Source organism: Microchirus variegatus, assembly GCF_963457635.1.
Source record: "Microchirus variegatus genome assembly, chromosome: 5".
NCBI lineage: Eukaryota > Metazoa > Chordata > Actinopteri > Pleuronectiformes > Soleidae > Microchirus > Microchirus variegatus.
In genome coordinates, this window is record NC_139806.1 from 24,712,162 (window position 1) to 24,731,519 (window position 19,358).

The 19,358-nt window shown below is 41.6% G+C and overlaps 1 protein-coding gene across 1 annotated transcript; it reads right to left on the bottom strand.

Annotated features, from left to right (window-relative positions):
* Positions 1–517: 517 nt before the first annotated feature.
* afap1l1b (actin filament associated protein 1-like 1b) lies at positions 518–18,906 on the bottom strand. Its single transcript, XM_083889006.1, has 19 exons — positions 18,776–18,906; positions 12,119–12,247; positions 10,041–10,121; positions 9,563–9,648; positions 9,353–9,470; positions 9,186–9,275; positions 8,887–9,098; positions 8,252–8,434; positions 8,046–8,138; positions 7,570–7,672; positions 5,777–5,932; positions 5,348–5,562; positions 4,248–4,393; positions 4,079–4,163; positions 3,900–3,999; positions 3,658–3,825; positions 3,408–3,574; positions 1,302–1,427; positions 518–1,218 (listed from the first exon to the last, which is right to left on the bottom strand). Exons 1-19 carry the CDS (start codon positions 18,795–18,797, stop codon positions 1,192–1,194), a joined length of 2,307 nt encoding a protein of 768 aa, XP_083745132.1. The 5' UTR covers positions 18,798–18,906; the 3' UTR covers positions 518–1,191.
* Between the last annotated feature and the right edge of the window lie 452 nt (positions 18,907–19,358).

The following is a 19,358-nucleotide window of genomic DNA, read 5'->3' on the forward strand; positions in this document are numbered from 1 at the left end:
AAGGTGAGGCGTGACACAGGGAGGATGATTAAATATTCATAAAGAATTCATTTATACATATTTTTAAGTTTCTCAAGAGATAATGCAGAAGTTATTACAAGACATAAATTGGCGATAAGGATTTGAGTTTGTCAGAAACATGTGAACCCATGCAATTGACAGTTTGAGATGAGGGTGACGTTCACACATTTGTGCATGTGTGAATTAAAAAGTTCATATCTGAACTGATTCGGGGCGTGTGTGTTTGATATATTTCAAAAATGTGTTTGCACTGACAAAAAGCCATAATAAGTGTGGCTGAGGTCCAGTTAGAAACCTCAGTATATGCAAGAGTACAGTTTTGGGCAGTTTTGTTATCAAATAGGTCCACTAGATGGCGACAATGATGGTAAAGGAACAAAAATGGTTAAATAGTGATGCTGTTTCTCTTCAGAGGAGATTTTTTAATACATATATAAAATACAGTTAAACAGCACAGTAGACAAAGTTCATTAATAAAGTGATAATTTACTCCAAATCTCAGGGAAAGCAGACGCTCACGGTCACTTTATCCTCGTGTAATTCTGCTGCAGAGAGATACAAAGGCTGATTTCTCCAAAACAGTTGTTTAAATCACAGAATACAAGATAAAGTGCAAAAGGGCAAATATGGAAAAAAATAAAAACACTCACAATAGTTTCACATTGCAATAATTCAAAATTGACCCACTGGTTTAAGGAACAGTGTCATACTCAATATATCTTATTTATGATTTAAATACACATCAGGAAATATGAGATAATCTCATATTAGTACATTTAATTTAAGGGAAATGTTATTTTTTTCATTTTACAGTGACAGATATGGTGTAAAAGGGAATAAAAATCAGTGTGTGTGTGTAGAAAAATCTGTAACTGATAAACCACACCTCTCCCTTTGCTGATCACATTGTCACACAAACATGGATTTTTCATGTTCATATCGATCCACAGTAACTCTGTACGTGCGCATCAGTCACATCTGTCGTATTTACAGAGGTGGAAGCACTTTACTTGCAAATCCTCCACGGTTTCCTTCAGATAAGGAGGTTGGACAGTGTCTGTCATGTCTTTCCTCTTCTCAGTGCAGCACATTCTTCACCTGTTCCTTCCTTCACACATCCTCCTTTTTTTTGTGCCCATAAATTAACCTGTCAGCGTGTCCATGTTCAGCCTAGGTCCCCTTCTTTGACTCCCACTCCTGGAAAAACCATGAGACAGCAGAAAGTGAGGAAAATACGTCACTGTGTGCTTGTCACACGCTCCCTCGCACACACACTTTACCTTTGCCTTCTGCATGACATTCCCCTTCGAGGAGGCGTAAAGGGATGGAGGGCGTTTGCGAAGCTCAGACGCTGTGTTCACTGGCACCGTCTCGTTGTAAACCTTTTCCACTTTACTGCCCTGTGCCTGCACACACACACATCAATTCAATCCAGTGACACATTTATGTAATTTAAAACAGGAGTGCATAACTTTAAAGTTCAAGTGAAACCATTATGGAATGAGTTCACACAATGCTGAATAAGCTCCACACGACGACACTACCTGTCAAAAGTTTTGGCTCACTTAGAAACGTCCTTATTTTTGAAGGAAAAACACTTTTTTTAATAACATTAAATGAATCAGAAATACACTCTATACGTTTGTTAATGTGGTAAACGACTATTCTAGCTGCAAACGTCTGGTTTTTAATGGAATATGTACATATTAATATGGTACATTGTGTTTGCTGATGGTGTTAGAAGGCGATTGGATGATTAGAAAACCCTTGTGCAATTATGTTAACACAGCTGAAAACAGTTTTGCTGATTCTTTGACGAAAGCAAACATTATTATTTGGAATAACTAATCTTATCAATGTCTTGACTGTATTTTCTATTCATTTTGCAAATCACGTAAAAAACGTAAAAAATTGTATAGGTGACCCCAAACTTTTGACCGGTAGTGTATATCCCTGTGTTTCTCAGTGTAGTAGTGATTTAGAGGGTAAAGAGAGAGATGATTTTAAACAGTGTTTTTGACTGAAAACACAATGAAGAGGCCATGACAAGTTTGAGAAGCGAACTCCACTGCTCAAAAACCTGGTCATGAAGCAGTTTGACAGGATAAATGCTTCTTTGAAATACAAAAAAACAACACAGGCAAATGCACTTTCTGTGACTACATTTCAGGCTTCCTTCACGATCAGAGAAGCTGTGACTGTGGCTCTGATTTATAACCTCAGTCACTCCCACTTGACACATGTGCTGGCAATCACAGCAATCACAGGAATCAACCTCCACCAGCTGGGAGGGAGCAAACAAACATTTTAACATACGGAAAAAGCAGAATATTACCAAGAAAAAACCAAGGATTTACAGTAGATGTAGAGACAAGGTTTAGACATCACTACACACATGATGAATACTTTTTAGATACAGCTATACAATTATTACAAAAAAACATTTTAAATATGAATTAAGCAGTGTTTGTTGAAACTGTTGAAGTTTTAACACTACATGGAATATGACAATGACCTGAAAAGGTTTTTATGATGCACCCCTTTTGTCTTTTGATGTACAGATAAATGTATAATGTGTATACTTAAACCTTGTGTGTACATTTTAACATTGGTAATATTCCGTTTTTATGTATGTTACAATGACAAATTACCCACTCCATCCAAATTGGTGGAGATTTTCAAATTTCACAGTGTTTCTGATCATGAGGAAGTGTTATTACTATTCTTTGCATTTGAAGCAAGAGTTTCCAACAATCTTTTTGTCAAAATCAACATCGATGTGTGTTAATTTTTCAGACCATAAATGCTTTTCTTGACCCACCCATTGCTGTGCTGCCACTGTATATAGACAAACTGTATATAGAAAAGAATGACATCATGATGATGTTGTTTGGGAGTTCTGACACATAATCTAGGCAGAGCTTTTTTCTTGTGTGGTGTCTGACAACTATTGTGTGATTAGCCAGAAATTTAACAGATGAAGGACGATGAGGACCTCCCAGGAGTTCTGCACTTGAGTTTATCGTGAAGTATGAAATGTCCTGGCCAGAATAAATAGATTTCTCTGTTCTTGCGGAGTATGTACAGGCCTTTAGGTCTGATAGTATTCATGCAGACAAGCACTCGGAGAGCGCAGACCTCCGCCAAGGCAGCTCAGTGCCTATAAAATACACCCTGTCGGCGAGAGCAAGTGTTGTAACCAGTGACAGTGTCTACGGATCACGCCCAAATTTAAATCACTTGTTCTTGGTCCCATTGCAGACATTTCCTGAAAATTTCATCCAAATCTGTCCGTGACTTTTTGAGTTATGTTGCTAAGAGACAGACAAACAAACAAACTCTGGAGGAGGTTAATAACAGATTCAGTCTATGCGGACGCCGTTTACCTTCACACTGATCTTGGTGTCGGTGGGTGGACCCAGCGCTCCTCGAGCCAATGATTTCTTCAGGTTTTCTTTGACTTCTGTCAGTTTGAGCTCCAGCTCCACTCTCTCTTCCTCCTTCTGTTTACACTGCGCCTCCAGCTTGGCTATCCGCTTCTCCAGAGCAGGACCTGCGTGCAAACAAACTCACAGTCAGTTACGACGACTAGAACGCGCGTCTTGCGATCGCTGTCTGTGTGGATTTGCCTCTGACCTGTGCCGTTCTTCATCTTCTCCTTCACCTCCTTCTTCTCCCTGCGGAGGGAGATCAGCTCGTTCCTCAGCTTTTCCTTTTGCCTCTCCAGCTCCTCTTTCTGATTCAGGTAGCGCCTGGCGTCCTCTTCCGCTCGTGTCTTTCCATACTTTGCGTAGTGATTTACATCTAGAGAAGGAGAGATGAGCAGGATGAGAGTCTAATGATTTTAAGAAAACAAGAAATGGCAAAATAAAACTCACTGGAGACGTGTCTCTTGATGGTGGCCTGCTGTTCAGTTTTTTCGGAGTCTCTGCTGGAGAAGGAGGCGTGGCGTCTCACCTGACCTGGCTTGCTCTCCTCCTACAAAATGAATCATCGTGAAATCATCCATAAACATCTCACTCTCCATCCCTCCCTACTACTATTGGTGTTTCCTCACCTCAATACTTTCATAGACCTCATCATAAGTTCTGGAGTCTATCGAGGCACTGCTAGAGGAAGTAGCAGCAGTGCTGGTGGCCCACCTGACATGAGAAAGAACGTTTCAGGATAGAACAAAAACAACTCACGCAGAACCACACAAACATACACTGTAGGAAGTGACTCACAGGAAGGAGTGTCTGGCAGCGTGCCGTATGTCTGTGAGCGTGTCCACGTCGATGTAGTCATAGTGCAGTTCTTCAGGGAGAGTGCAGCTCCCGGTCTCGGCAAACAACACACCGAGCCACCGGCCAAGATCCTCTGAGCAGCTGGCCTGATGGACACGCACAATCACACACACACACACATGCTGTATATACAGTATGCACACCCATGTTTCAGTTACTCGGTCATAACTGTCATCAAAGGTCCAGTGTGTAAGATTAGGAGGTTTTTGTTGGCTTTCCCTTTGTTTTTTTGTGGAACAGTGTTTCCCAAACCTTCTACATGGGAACCTACTTTATAAACACAGCAAACCATAAAATCATGATTTGTATCATGTATCCTTGTATCATTTTGAAGTGGTAAACATATCATTTCAAAGAGATGTTTGGTAATGACTTCATTATGTGTAATAACCATGTTCTTTCTCTACCTAGTTTGTGTCTTTCCAACCAGTCCTCTCTCTCTGCATCCTCATCTTGCAGACTGCAGGATCCAGATCCAGTTTCGAGGCTATTATTATTATTATTTAAGTTTACTCTACTACTCTACTGTCTGGTCAAAACTTATAACTTGATACAATTGTTGTATATCTGCTCCTGGTCTCTCTCTTCTGTCTCTACCTCATTACCCTCTTGTCCTTTCTCTGACCCTTTTCTGTCCCCCATTTTTCCTTTCACCACAACCGGACGAGGCAGATATTTTTGATAATAATACCCATAAATATGTTCATATATGTGTATAATTGCTTTAAAATGAGAATAGTTTTGGTTTTCATACCCTTACAATAAGCCTTCAATATGTACTTTAAGGGTTTAAGGGTCTTTTGCACAGCGGTGTTTCTATAGCAGCCTGAACAGATAGTGTGTTTTGAAGCAGTAGCTTACGATGCAAACAAAGCAAGACAAATTTACTTGTCTCTGAAGGCCACTGTAGTTCTTTGTTTGGGAAAGGAAGAGGTAAGCAAGATCTCTCTGTTTGTAACTAATATATGTCGCCTATAAACTTGACTTTTACATGTACTCTGGGAGTCTAAAGTGTATCTTGTGATGCTTCGGTGTTCTACCTCTAAAACTGCCAGTTCGTTGCTTCCCTGCAGGATGCGGAAGGAGAAAGGGTGTTTGGGTCCGGGGCCGCCGGGCACCACCTCCGCCCCTTTGAGTGGCACCACAACGACTGGGGGCTTCTGGTCTCCGGGGTCTTTCTGCAGGTACAGGCTTCCTCCTCGCACCACACACCAGCGCTCCTTCCAAGAGCCGCTCAGACACACACTGAGGAAGCCTGTGGGGAGAGAGAGAAGGGTCATGACTGTGATGGAAAGACTGTCTTAGTGGTATCTGCAGCTATGGCACATCATGGAATAATTTGACAGCATGATACAAGTTAGTTACATGGTCTTTACACGTGTTTACCCTCAAAACAACAATCAGCAAATGAAACAAACTAATTGTGGGCCAATTAGGTGAACAGCTACTTGAACAAGTTGAGCCCTCACCACATCGTGGGTTGTCATGGTGACCAGAAGACGAGCTCTGCTCTCCGGGTAAAGGAGGTTTCCGTTTGGAGAAAGTTATGATGCGATTGATTTTCTTGCCCGCTGCTCGGCTCATTGACCCCGTCAGCTCTGAGAACGCTCCGCGCTTCGCCCGACCTGAAGTAAACAAACACACTCGGTCAGACTTTGTTGAAGCTCAGGCACTTAAGATAATATGCAACATAAAATGTAGAGTGCACATTTTCAGGATAATGTCTGTTACATTCAAACCATTGTACATTCATTGTATATTTCATAATCACTGTATATTTAATCTGTCAGAAAGTAATCAAGGTTAAGCTCTGCAGGCTCACCTGAGGTTTGGGCTAATTCTGGGATGGCAGCGTTTCACTCCAAATAATTATTTTATTTCACTTCAGAGATGTATTCTATTTATTCAGCTAAGCCCTAGAGTGACTTGAATGTACCAGGTGCTGCGGCGCTTGGCTCAGTGGACTTCCTATGATGTCAGCGTGGGACAATCCCAGGAAGAGGACAGGAAGGATGTCATATCTGCTCTGTGCCTCACTTCCTGTCTCTCCCTCTCTCTCATGTCTCTTCAGGTTCTCTCAGTAAACAGTATGTAACCTTTGTGAAACAATAATGACTCTTTGACCCATATCGTGTCCCAGCATCACGGATCCACTGGTTTGTTTGATAAACAGAAAATATTGTTTGATCGCACTCTTGAAAGCACACGTGTGTGAACTTGAAATTGTTTCCTTGTTGGGGCTTTTCCTTGTGTAACCTTGTCAAGACCAGTAGTCCTCAAAGAGACCAAAACCTGGTACTAATGAGGCAGAACTTCATTTTGGGGAACTGGTTAAGTATAGGACTAAGATTTTGTCATTAACTGATTGAGGTTAAGCTCAGGGATAATGCTTTAAATTAGATTGTCCAAAAGAATGGGTGTCAATAAAGTGTCCCTTGAAGAATAGCTGTGGGCATGGATGTCTATGTTTGTGTGGACTAAATTTATGTCAGTGATGTGTGAGAAACATGTTTGGTGCCACACAGACACTTTAGTTTAAGGTTAAGACGTGGTTTGAAGGTTTAGGGTGTAATTACGTTGTCGTTATAGGCCAGTGAATGTTCGATGTTGTGAGTCCTCCTCACAATTACAGATGGATAGTGTGTGTAAAGTGGGTAATATCGTTTCAAACAGAGAGTACGTGCAAACTTAAGTCACTCCTTTTTAACTTTACGTTTGTTTTTTTTACAACATACAACATTTTAGGGGTTTAATTCACATTATATAATAACTCTTTTCGTTTCTTTAAAGGTCAAATCATTTTTATGTGGGCGAAATTTAAGATAATTCAATTGTATAAGTGTATAATCGCCTGATTGTAGGAACTGTTACCCCATAGACTCCCCAACACACCTAGGAGGGTGTTGCTAAAATTAACCCACTGTACCTTGAAGTAATAATATGAAAAGAATCTCAACTTCTATCTGTGTTCATGTGTTAATTATTACATGTTAAGAACAAAGATCATTTTGAACATTTCATAAAATATTACTGTGCACATACTGTATAATAGTGTAATAATCCGAAAAACAGTTTATTTTGAACTTGTAGTAACTTAATCAACTAGAAAAGCACTCGGAGAGAGCAGACCTCTGCCAAGGCAGCTCAGCCCCCCACAAAATAGCGATAAAAATAGTGATAGCGTCTACGGATTAAAACAAACAAACCCCGGTGAAAACATATACCTCCTGGTGGAGGTCAATAACAATGAAGATATAGTTACTTAGTGAGTCAATGGTGTCCCGTCCTGGTACATGTGCAGTGGTCTGAGTGTCCGCTGTCGGCCCACTGTCTGAGTCTGATGCCTGCCGATCAGACTGCAGCACCTGGCAAAGAAAAACGAAAAAAAACTCTGTTACTTTAGCTTCCAACATAATATGAGAAGAGCAGATCCTGCCAACATGGGGTGTAGCTGCTATGTCACCATGCATTCAGCGCCTTGCCTCTGCAGCGGTGTTGCCAAAACTTTAAGTGTTTAAGTTTTTTTCTGACAACTATCCAGCTCAGCAACCTCAACGGCGTCACCTCATTAACTGCTTTTAAAATAGAAGCCAAAGGAACAGTTGTGTCATGCGTAGGATGAAAAAAAACAACTGATGTCAGTAATAGAAAAAACAATGGTATGGATTCAGAGTGAAATACGTACGCGAGATATAAGATATGTTGCTTTGAGACAGAAGATTAATCACTGTAACACACCTTGTCAAGCTCCAGTTTCCTCTGTATCATAGGGGAAGTGGATCCATCTGCTCCTTCAGTGTTGCTACATTGGCTGCCAACGTCTTGCACCACCTGGACCATGAAAAGTAAAAAAAGAAAAAACATGACCTTGTCTTCTCCTCTCAGCCATATTCCCACTCTCGTCTGTGTCAGCACCCGCCCGCTGATTTAGTGAGCAAAGCTACCTTAAGCCATCTCTGGGCCTGTTCTTTGCTCTGCACAGCCAGGACCAGAGCCTCGCCTCCGGGCAACGAGAAGCGCAACTCGTGTCTCTTCTTCTTCTTCCCCTCCTTGGGAACATAGATTACGTTGCACAGGTTGAGCGGGAGCTCTGTGTGTGGCGTGGTTTCTTTGATGCTTTTGTAACACTGTAAAAGACAAAAAGGGTGAGTTTGAGCTGTAGAAAGACAAAGAAAAGGAGTTGCTCTGTTTAGCTGAGAACATCCCATTTCTTTATTCTGTTATTACAGTGTGTGTTCATGTTCAGAGGAGCACAAGAATGATGGATATGATAAAAAAGAAACATATAATAACAAAGTAATTATAGGAAATAATTATCAAAATACGGATGTTGATTGACCAAAATAAACAGGGAGTGTACACATTCCACCAGCCCCAGCGCCCCCCCAATAAAACCTACACAGTCATGTTGTGGTCAGGACTGGTGTCCCACAACTGGAATCCTAGTTCAACCAAAGCCTTTTGTTAGATGTTTTCATGTTCTTCCTGTGTTTGTCTGGGTTTTTCTTAACTCCACATGATGATAAACATACAACTTTTGGTTAAACTATAAATCTGAAGTCGTTAGTCATGTATTCACCTGCAGTTTATTGTCTCGCACAACAACAAGCTGTTTCGTCCACTGCCCGAAGCGCTTCTTTCGCAGCAGGAAGGCACAAATGCGACAGTCTGTCACTGGCCCGTCTGGACTCTCCTCTGCCGCCCATCTCTGAGGTTGGTCCCGCCCCTTCGCCTCTTCGTCCTCTTCCTCGTAGGACTCGTAGGAACTGCTCAGAGCGTCCGAGTCGTTGTCTGAACGCCCAAAATAAAATGTTTAATTCACAAAACGTCCACGGACATACACACAATGTAACTCATTTGAAGAGAGGGTAAACTCACAGGAGTTTTTAGGGGGACCATCAATCCTGGTGATGGGGTAGTTGTTGTCTGCGTCTTCATAGTAAGCATCCTCCACTGAGTTCCTGGATGCTGCAGGATAAAAGACAGTTTGAATGCTCATACTGTAGTTATTGATCAGTGTGAAAAATCCACTGAGCAGTACTGACTGTTCATATTGGTGGTAAAGTACTGCGGAGTGGATCCAGGATCCAGAGGAACAGCCTCTTCATAGTAGTCATCGGGAAGTGGGGTGGTGGGCAAAGGAGGGGGTGTGTCTGTAGGTGTCTGAGGAACCAAGGTGAAGGTTAAGCCCTCGTTTATTTATGAGGACAATAAAGATAAGTGGGATAGTCGGTTAGACACTGTCGGTGACTCACAGATTTATTAGGATGGGTCTTCTCCTCTTCCTCTTTGTGCTCTTTCTGCTCCACTGGAGACATGCTGAGCGTGTGTAAATCACAGTCTGGAGGAACAACAACGGAGCAGAAAATCAACACTGTTACAGGATTTACCTAACATAATGGTAAACACAATCAGTAGAGTAAATTTGCTTGGCTTTCGGGGTTTCACAATAGGCCTAACAGAGTGAGTCAATCCGTTTCCAGTGAAATAATTTCTTTCTACAGAAAACAAAATGTTTTCTATTCATCCAGCAGCTTCTCCATTTCACAATGACAAAAGAGGCATGCATTATATCATGTAAAATTATACATTTGCTCTTAAGAATGGGACTAGAAGGTGGATCCAAATGATCTAAATCCTCTACGGCACAGATAATAACAGGGTTTGGTGATTGTAAATGTGCAATAATAGTTTGTTTCCATACAATTCAAGACACCCCGAGCGGCAACTCACCAAAGTCATCAAACAGAGACTCCACAAAGCTTGTGCCGTTGCCATAGAGACAGCTGTTCATGTAGACGTCTGATCCGTTGACTGTGGGAAAAGATCAATCACAGGTTTGGTAAAGCTGGACTGTGGTCTGACTCCTGAAGGCGAGGATTACCAGAGTGTACGGAGATGCAGCAAACAGATGCTGGGTGTGGCACCTATTGGTAATCAGAAGTGACCAATCTCTATATTTAAAGCAACTGAACTTTTTTAGATCTACATCAGAAAAGTGCAGACTGTACACATTCCTATACCAGAGGAAAAGATAAAGTTGTAAGAAACACACACGTTTGCAGAACCTCCCAGAGTTTCTAGAAGTGTTAAGAGAAATAAATGTCTTTGTCCGTCTCCTGTTATTCCCGTAAAGCTTTACATTCCATTATCCTCTTACATCAATCCCATTATTCTCTGCAACATCCTGTTTTGTCCCAGACAAACCAGGATCTATACTGTCAAAAACCTCAGTGAGAGTCGATGTCATGGAGGCTGCGTTTTGTCTGTTTGTTTACAACTGCGTCGTATGTCAAACGCGGTGTTGCGCTAATTACAGGAAGGCCCGATCCACGGCGAAATGACACAGTTACAAAGAAAAGCTCTATTTTCGTCTGTGTAAACTTGTGTTGTTGTGACTTTGGACAAATTGCTCAACTGTAAAAAATGCTTCAGTGGAACTGCTCCCAGTGTCAAACTGAATTAGTGTGAAACATTTCAAGCATGCTCAGACAAGTTGCTGTGAATGACGAAATGTCAGCAATACTGTGAAAAGTTCAACACGTGTATTGATTGTTTATGCATTTGTTAACACACTTTGACAAGTGACTGACTTCCAAATTTCACTTGTTCTTAAAGTGAAATTAGTTAACCTAGTTCCCTGGTGTCCTAATGAACATGTCTGTAACATGCTTTGGTCAAAATACCATAAGGACGAAGCACCACAGCAGTTCAATCACCCTGCCAAAACAGCCCTGTTCAGAAGGTCCACCTTAAAAAAAAATAAAACAAAACTTAAGGGACAGGAAATGACATCAGCCACAGAGGCTACTGGGAGCTAACAGCAGTTAGCATTTGGAAAAGTGATCATTTGCAGGCTCTAGCAGGCACATTGCCGTCATATATAACATGTATCCACTGGACAGATAAATCCTCTGAGGCTGGAAGTTTGTGTAGATCTCTGTGCTGCACTGTGGAGCCAAGAATAGAACTTTTCACGGACTTTGCGGACTTCTGGTTTTCGGATACTTTGTCTTTTACGGACAAAGTGGAAGCTACGTGAGACAACAATTCCAGGAATTTAGCGCATTCTGACGATCCAGTGAGTGCGGAAGTCAACATCACATGTTTTATCTCCTGTACTTAGACTGAGGAGGACCACAAAAACAGGAGTGAGTCATCTTTTTTCACACTTTGCCGACTGATAGGGCCTCCAGAGTCACAAATATAAGGATTTAAATCATTGGTTCTCAAAGTGACATTTCTGGTGGCCTGCAATAAATTACAGTTGATAGTTTAAATCCAGGAGCTATTAAGCTTGTTAAATGTTTATTGGACATTACTGGATACAGACCAATAAGTGTAAACTGTAGAACTGCAATCTGGTCATTAAAATTATTACAAATGAGATTTCTGTTTTTTTTCTCTTTTTTTCCCTTTGTCGGCCCTCAGTCCAATGGTATCAAAACTTTGAGAACCCCTGATTTAAATGATTAAAAAGCTGATTTTGCATAATATGTCCCCCTTTTTCCACCAGCCCTATAATATATACAAAGTATTTTCCAGAACACAAGGTTTACAACGCTTGTCTTTCCTTCTATCAAATCAGATTCAGTACATTTGCTGCATCGAAACTACAGCGACTGGAAATGAACGTGGTGTCTGTAACAACCCTGATGCGAGGAGACCAACAATAACAATAAAAATGACTCAGACTAAAGTCATTTAACGCTTCAGGTCCAGTGGAAATTCATAAATAGATTGCAAACATCCATGGAAGCTACGCCAACGGAAAAAAAGAGAAAGAGCGAGTGATAATAGTGCTGTTGTACCAGAAAGAGGCAGTGAGTCCAGGATGTTGCGTACTGAGGCCATCTTGTCAGCAGTGGCAGGACTGACTGTCTCATGATCCAACATCTTCAGCAGAGAGCCCAACTCATTCACAAGCCGCTCCACCGCCACTGTGAACCACACAAACACAAAAACATATCATTTGGTTGAGCAGAACTATGAAAGCACACTCATTGGTGGTCACGGTTACGACTCGTAACATGGCTAAAATGCTTGTGCTGTTACATCAAAGGTCAGGCAGGCAAGTGTGAGCAGAACCAGGCAGGGAACGAGGGGCATGAAGTCTGGTTTGGGACTCAACTCAGCGGCTGTTGCAACAGCTGAGAGGAAAGAAATATTTAACGTCTTCACATATCAGTGGATTCACTGTGTCGACCTCAGAGTCAGAGTTTCTTTATCTACACTGGCAAAGATCAGCTCCTGTAGTTTTGATATTTCAAGATTTCTTTGAAAAATAACCTTTTTCCAGTATGAATATGACATCCTGTGTGTGTGTGTGTGTGTGTGTGTTTTGTTGACCTTGACATTGTTCCACATGCCCTGACACACTCTCACACATCCTGCCTGAGACGGGTAGGGGTGGGGAGGGTTGAAAGAGAGAGAAAAGAAGGTGGAGGTGGTGGGGGCAGCACGTTTCCATCGCTGAAAGAAATGGATCCTGGTAAAGAAGGAAATGTGTATTTCCTTTAGAGACACATGGAGGATATGCTTCACAAAGTGCCTTTATAGCACTTTATAGAGTTTAGGCATTTACATGTTTGTAAAAGAGGCATTTAAGAGGCAGAGGACATTAGTCGGAGTCTACAGCACGCACACAGTCATCTAAGTGCTCTTCTCTTGTGGTGCAGTAGTGGAATTGGCTGATATTTACTTCTAATTAAATTAATTACTGAATATAGGATTATAATGATATGATACTGCCACTGTGTATGTTCGTGAACCATAAAAAAAGTTAATGTCAGTTCGGGTTTCAGTGGTATTAACTTTACTAAACTATGAAGGCCCATAAAGACTCCTTGGCTGCATTTTCCACTCATTTTAGGAAAAATGTAGGATTTTCATCGAGGCTGAAAGTTCTCCACTTCCTTGAGAAATCCTCAATCGGAAAAAACAGGAAGAATTATTCCAATAATGCATTAAACTGAACAATCCCTCTGTGGTGACGAGATAGATAAATGTTAAAATCACACACACACTACAATAGTAGTTTTGCAAAAGGCTAAATCTACTGAGAAAGAACGGATACAGGGGATCTGAGACAGTGAGAGAAAGGCCCTCACTCTCCCATGAGCCTCTTCCGCCGACATCCCTGCCTTACAATACTCTATTGTCTCTGCGAGAGCCAAAATTAGACGACCACAATGGTCTGCAACACCAGAGCAAACAACACAATGTCAGAAACTCCAACAAAAAAACAAAACAAAACAGGAACCAAGACATGCACAGTCTGCGCGGGGCGTGGCACCGTGCAGCTGCATCGACTGGATCCACGGGTATTCAGGGTTAAAGGATATTATCTGCAGCAGCTGTGCGTGTAAGCGCGTGGAAGTGTGTGTACGCCGGGTGTGTGTGAGCGTAGTTGTTGGGCCAGCAGCTGTGGTTTCCTGTCTTAGCTGTTGACAGGAGCTTCTCGCCACTTCTCCTCGATCTCGACTCTCTCCCTTCATCCAATCGTGTGCATCCCACTTTCCCCTCCTCAATCCTTTCTTTTCATCTCTTATCATCCTTGCTGTTTCCCCCCCCCAACTTCCTCTCCTCCCCCCCCATCACTCGGTCACACGTTCGCCTCCTTACTTTGTTTGTCAACGTCCTCATTAAAAAAGGTTTCACAGCTGACTGCAGCAAAAAAATCTGTGGTGCATACAAAGCCAGGAGTGAAGTGTAGGAGTAAGGGATGAAGTGTAACTTTACAGTCAAGGCCATTCAATGTGTTTGCCATCTCTCTCTTGGGGGACCCGAGGGATCAGAGGCTGAGAATCAGCTGTTCTGGAGGCTTGTGGTCAGTCTCACCCACAGAGGGAACTTTGTAACCCTCCATTCCACACACAGACACACACATACACACACACGGCACAGATTGTCTCCTCTAATCCTTCATTTTCCCCCCACTGACTCTCAAAAATATTCACTTACACACAGAAACTAATAACTTGTACTTACTATGATTACAATTCATGGAAAATGTGCTGTGCGTGTGTGTGTATGTGCATTTCTGTGTGTTTGGCTTCCAGTAAGAGAAGGTCAGTCATGAGACTTGAGCCATGCGACTCCAATTTGAACCGATTCCGCGTGTTTTGGTCGCAGCACAGAGGGAAAACAACTGCTGCTGCTGCTGCTGTTTGTCTCACCGCATGCTCATGGGCTGCACAGTGACAGAGAGTGGAGGCTTTACTCCTGCTTATCTGAGGCTTTCCCTCCCTTCCATTACATATCTTACCCATCAGTCACACCAATCCAAGGCCAACCTCCTCCTTGATCTGCCTCACCCATCCAAAACAACCCTCCCAGTTCATTTCGACGTGTGTAACTGAATTGATTTTCACGTTGTTACTCTTATATTCAGAGAATGTCAAGCCTCCAAAGTGTATGGAAGTGTATGTTATTTTACACTAAAGGAGGCGTCCTCTTCCTGCCTCCCCCACACTCCCAGAGGCTCTCCTCTCCACTCCCTTCTCCCTCTCTGATCTTTTCTCCTCTTCTCTTTCACCCTCTTCATGATTCTCTCCATCCCTTCTCCAGACACCCATTTTCTGTAGTCAGAGGTCAGAGGTCAAGTCTTGGCGGCCCTCAGCAGCTCCCTCTGAGACAAAAGTCTGCTTCAGAGATTCACCAGCCCCTCATTCATATTTCCGTGACAACAGTAGATAGTGTCATTGCATTCAGTCAGTAAAAAAAAGTCCCCTCCAAAGCAATCAGGCTGGCAAAGAAGAGCTTTAAAAAGAAACAGCTGGGAGGAAAAAGATGTGAAATTTTCTCGTCTTCGCATTCTTTTAAAATCTTATCACTGTCCACAAATAGCTCCACAAAGACCCCATTATTAGGTTAGCTTTCCTTGTTTACACCGAACCACACAAGGCCAGAATAATGCCCATTCGAGAATCAACAGTGTGACAAAGCACAGGCTTCTGTCCTATTCCAAAAACCGAACTGATCCACCAATTCTGTGTTCATACTTTTTATCCAGAAAGGTCATGTGGAGGAAACAAAGCAGCAACATTACCGCCTTGAACATGTTGTGCAGCCTAGAGGCCAAAGAGACACTGATCCAGAGAAACTGCAGTGTGGCACAGCATGGGTTTAATGTGAAAGCCAGGCTGCTGTGGTTTCAAGCAGCCACAGGTACGGAGCCATTTAGCCACAGCGGTTTAATAGCTTTAGTTTAATTAGCTCAACAAGGCAAACTGTGATGCATGCCAGTGGGGAAAAGAAAAAACCCTCTTTTCTTCAGTTAAATAAAACGTTTGGCATTTGGGGAAAAATGCGTATTTGCTTTCTTGTGGAGAATTAGATGAAAGGAACTTACAACTTAAACGGAAAACAGTGGGAACGGCTAGTCCGGGTCTGCCCAAAGTTATCAAAATCCGCTCCTAGATTTCACATCTGCAGTGTCAAATTTGTGCAAAAAAAAGAGAGTTAACATAGCAAGACACAGCAGTAATGAGAGCAGTCAACTTTTAAAACTACAGAAGAAAGCACTTAGACTGAGACAACCGTTGACTAGGAAATATGGCAGAGTGCTTTCACCATTAATGTCTGTAGCACTGTTAATCAGAAAGTGGAGCCAGACGGGGGATTACTCTTATAGAAAACTACAAATAAATAATAAAAATGTAACAACAACAACAACATATACAGTATATAAAATCAATTTAAGTCCACATATTGACTGTGCTACACTGGGGGGGAGGCATAGAGTCTGTCATCACTGGCTCTGTCTCACGCACATGCCTGCACACAGAGAAAAACATTCATCTGGATAAAACACGATATTGTGTTTTCCTGTTTGGTGTGAGGGTGTTATCACCACATCACAACTCTCCAACAAGCGCGACACGCACAGACCTGCAGCTTTATTTCTGTCACAGAGTGAACAACAGAAACAAACGCTCCGAGGTTATGGAGGCAAAGTTGTTCAACTGCGCGGGGAGGTGGGAGTCACTGGTGGAGGAGAAGAGGAGTAGGAAAGGGAAAGAGGAAATGGAAGGGAACCATGTTCGAGGTCAAGGCTTGTGACAGTTGTTTAACACAGAGAAATATGCCTGTGTGTGGGTTGCACAAATCCGTTCATCATTTCTGCCTTTGGTCTTACACTTGCATGCATAATATTACAAAGAGAGGGAAGTCATCTATTAAAATCTGCTTTAAATCGTCTTCAAATGTTACTTGTTTCATATAATTGTGCTTTCTCCATTCTGACCCTTTTTTAAACTGAAAAGTGTTTGGCAACAAATTATTCTGATTTTCATACTGCATGTGTTGATTCTGTTTCACAGAGTCATTTTGCATGAGACATTTTGACATATTTGGCACAGCTCTCCATAGAGACAGCCTACATGGACACTAGAATGAAACAGCGATTGTTATTGTTATTACTAACATCTGTGATTTTCCTGCTGCGGCAAACTTTGTATGATTTACGACATGAGTGATAGTGCGGAGGTGCTCCAAAAGTACATCTGTTGTGCAAAAATGCAGGGGCCACATGGTGAGGCAGTGGTTAGCGCTGATGCCTTACAGCAAGGGCCTTTCTGTATGTAGTTTGCATGCTTTCAGTTTAGTTTTTATTCAGTTACATGTTGTTGTTTTCTAATATAGACAGCTCAAATAACCATTTTTGTCCATTATATTTTATTTCCAGATAAAACATCCACAGCCAATATATCAGTGCCAGAGATACAGCTATTAATCAGTTGTTGGATTCATTAAAAAGACTTTTGTCATTAATCAAACAACAACTAATGAGCTTATTATGTAAGTCTGCAAGTCATTTGTGTTCCTAAAAACGTCATTAACACTGCTATAACTCTTTTTCATCCATGTAGTTTTTGATTATGTGTCATGGATTTAAGATTTACCTCATACATTATTGTCATTTAAAATATAGAGCGCGCAAAAGTTCAGATTGGAGAGGCAGATCATTTATTAAGGGTGGGTCAAATAAATATTGTTTTGGTGATATATCGTCGCCCTTTCTCATGCAATACGATAACTGACACACCGGGGCAAATATAGACATTTTAATTGATAAAAGAAGGTATTACTGTAAAGTAAACCGTCCTCATCACTACTTTGTCTCCTCATGGTGGCGCTGCTCAAATGAATAAGTTTACAGCTGGATAATAGCGATAATATATAGACTTTGTGAATAAATCCTCCATTTTTAACGTTTGTTTTCATCACTTAGACAGATATAACAGTGATTTATCGCTATACGATAGTCGCAATATGTCTATTATCACAGAATTGTTGTATCGTGATATTATCGACCATGTATCACACGTGTCAAACTCAAGGCTCGGGGGCCAGATGTGGCCCGCCACGTCATTTTATGTGGCCCGCGAGTGATTAATTGGTCTTAAAAATCTGTGTTCATATGCATCATGCGACGAGTGAAATTGAACAAGCAATAATTACAGAAAGTTATTTAGCAATATATTACAGAGTAGTTACCTCTATTTTACATTATATTTGGTTACATTAAGTTACATTTAATCGGTATGACAGTTACATCTGGCCCTTTGAGGGTAACCATTATGCTGATGTGGCCCTTAGTGAAAATGAGTTTGACACCCCTGATGTATCATATCAAATTGTGAGGTACCCTGTGATTCCCACCCCTACCATTAATGTTGTTCAATTAATTATATTATATTTATATTATATTTATTAAATTAATATATTCACTGGATTATTTGTGATTATCAATCCTATATCGGTCGACATCTAACTAGTACGTCCCTACCCATCACATTTAGATGTTTAATCTCATAGCTCTGCTAATGAAAATAGTTTGGAGGTTAAATCAGTATGAGGATATCAATTGTGTAAATTCATACCACAGCATCTAAATAAAGAGCTTGTTGAAGGAAACAGCAGCAGGTAATGTGATTACTGTTTTTCAATGGGTGAACAAACAATGCCCCTTTCTCTGATTTCCTCCCTTTATTTACATTAACATGTCAGTGTTTGAGCCGCTGCTTCATCACCTGGTGTCACATAATGCAGCTTCCTGTTTCCAGTAAGTTTTGCCTGAAGGCGATGAAACAGAGCGTCCATTCAGCTGCTGCTGCTTCTGCTGCTGCTTCCAACAGGGCATTTCTCTGTTGGCATCAGATTGCATCACTACCTGATCAACGAGGATACCTCCGCCTCTGCAGCCAATCACAGCGCAGCAAACCGTGTGTACTTGCGTGACGTCACGCTCCCGTTACTCCAGCAGCATAAAGCGGGAGTGTTCGGTCACTCACGTTATTAAACGTTTACCTTAAAAGCACAAACCGCTTATAAACACACACTTTTAATCACTTTTTGTCTAATTTCTTATTGTATATTTGAAGTGTATTGTATAAAACGTGTACATTTATTTGCCTGAAGTTCTCTGTCGACATTAAATATGAAGTATGACACGGTTTACTCACCACTTTGACGTTTGGCATCCATGTCTTCTTGAATACAGCGTCTCACGCCCTCTGTGTTTTCCTGTAATAACAGTAATGACACTAATAATAATAATAATAATAATAATAATCCTTTGGTAGTTTCATTCAAAAGTTACATTTACACGTGAGGCGGTATCTCCAGCCACAGACACAGCGGAGCTCCGTCAGCCTCTGAGCGGACAAATGAGTCAGAGCAGCCGCTTCACCTCAGAGTTTGAGTCGGCAGCAGCAGCAGCAGCCGCCCGGTTCTTCATCGGAGACTCCGCTGGGTCCTAATGCTAATACATGTTTACGGCCATTTAGAGCAGATGTACAGTAGGTGATTTAACAGGATAAATAACCAATTAATGACCAGTTATCGTAGTATACTTATATAATTATAATAATTTTACAGAATTCAGGGGGACATAGTGCAGCATTATCATCTTTTGTGTTGTTAAACACACAAACGTACCAACCCAGGGCCGGTCCTGTACCTTTTGGTGCCCAAGGGGAGATTAGGATTTGGGACCCACGGACAAACAAAGCTATTTTTCCCTGAAAATATGTATAAGAATTAACA

What these genes read in the sequence shown, in the direction of transcription:
- afap1l1b (XM_083889006.1), bottom strand. Translation starts at nt 18,797, where the DNA reads ATGGATGCCAAACGTCAAAGTG. An exon ending in TGGTCCCCCTAAAAACTCCT is followed by an intron (nt 9,099 to 9,185) that starts GTGAGTTTACCC and finishes TTGGGCGTTCAG; the next exon opens with ACAACGACTCGGACGCTCTG. An exon ending in AGGCCCAGAGATGGCTTAAG is followed by an intron (nt 8,139 to 8,251) that starts GTAGCTTTGCTC and finishes TTCATGGTCCAG; the next exon opens with GTGGTGCAAGACGTTGGCAG.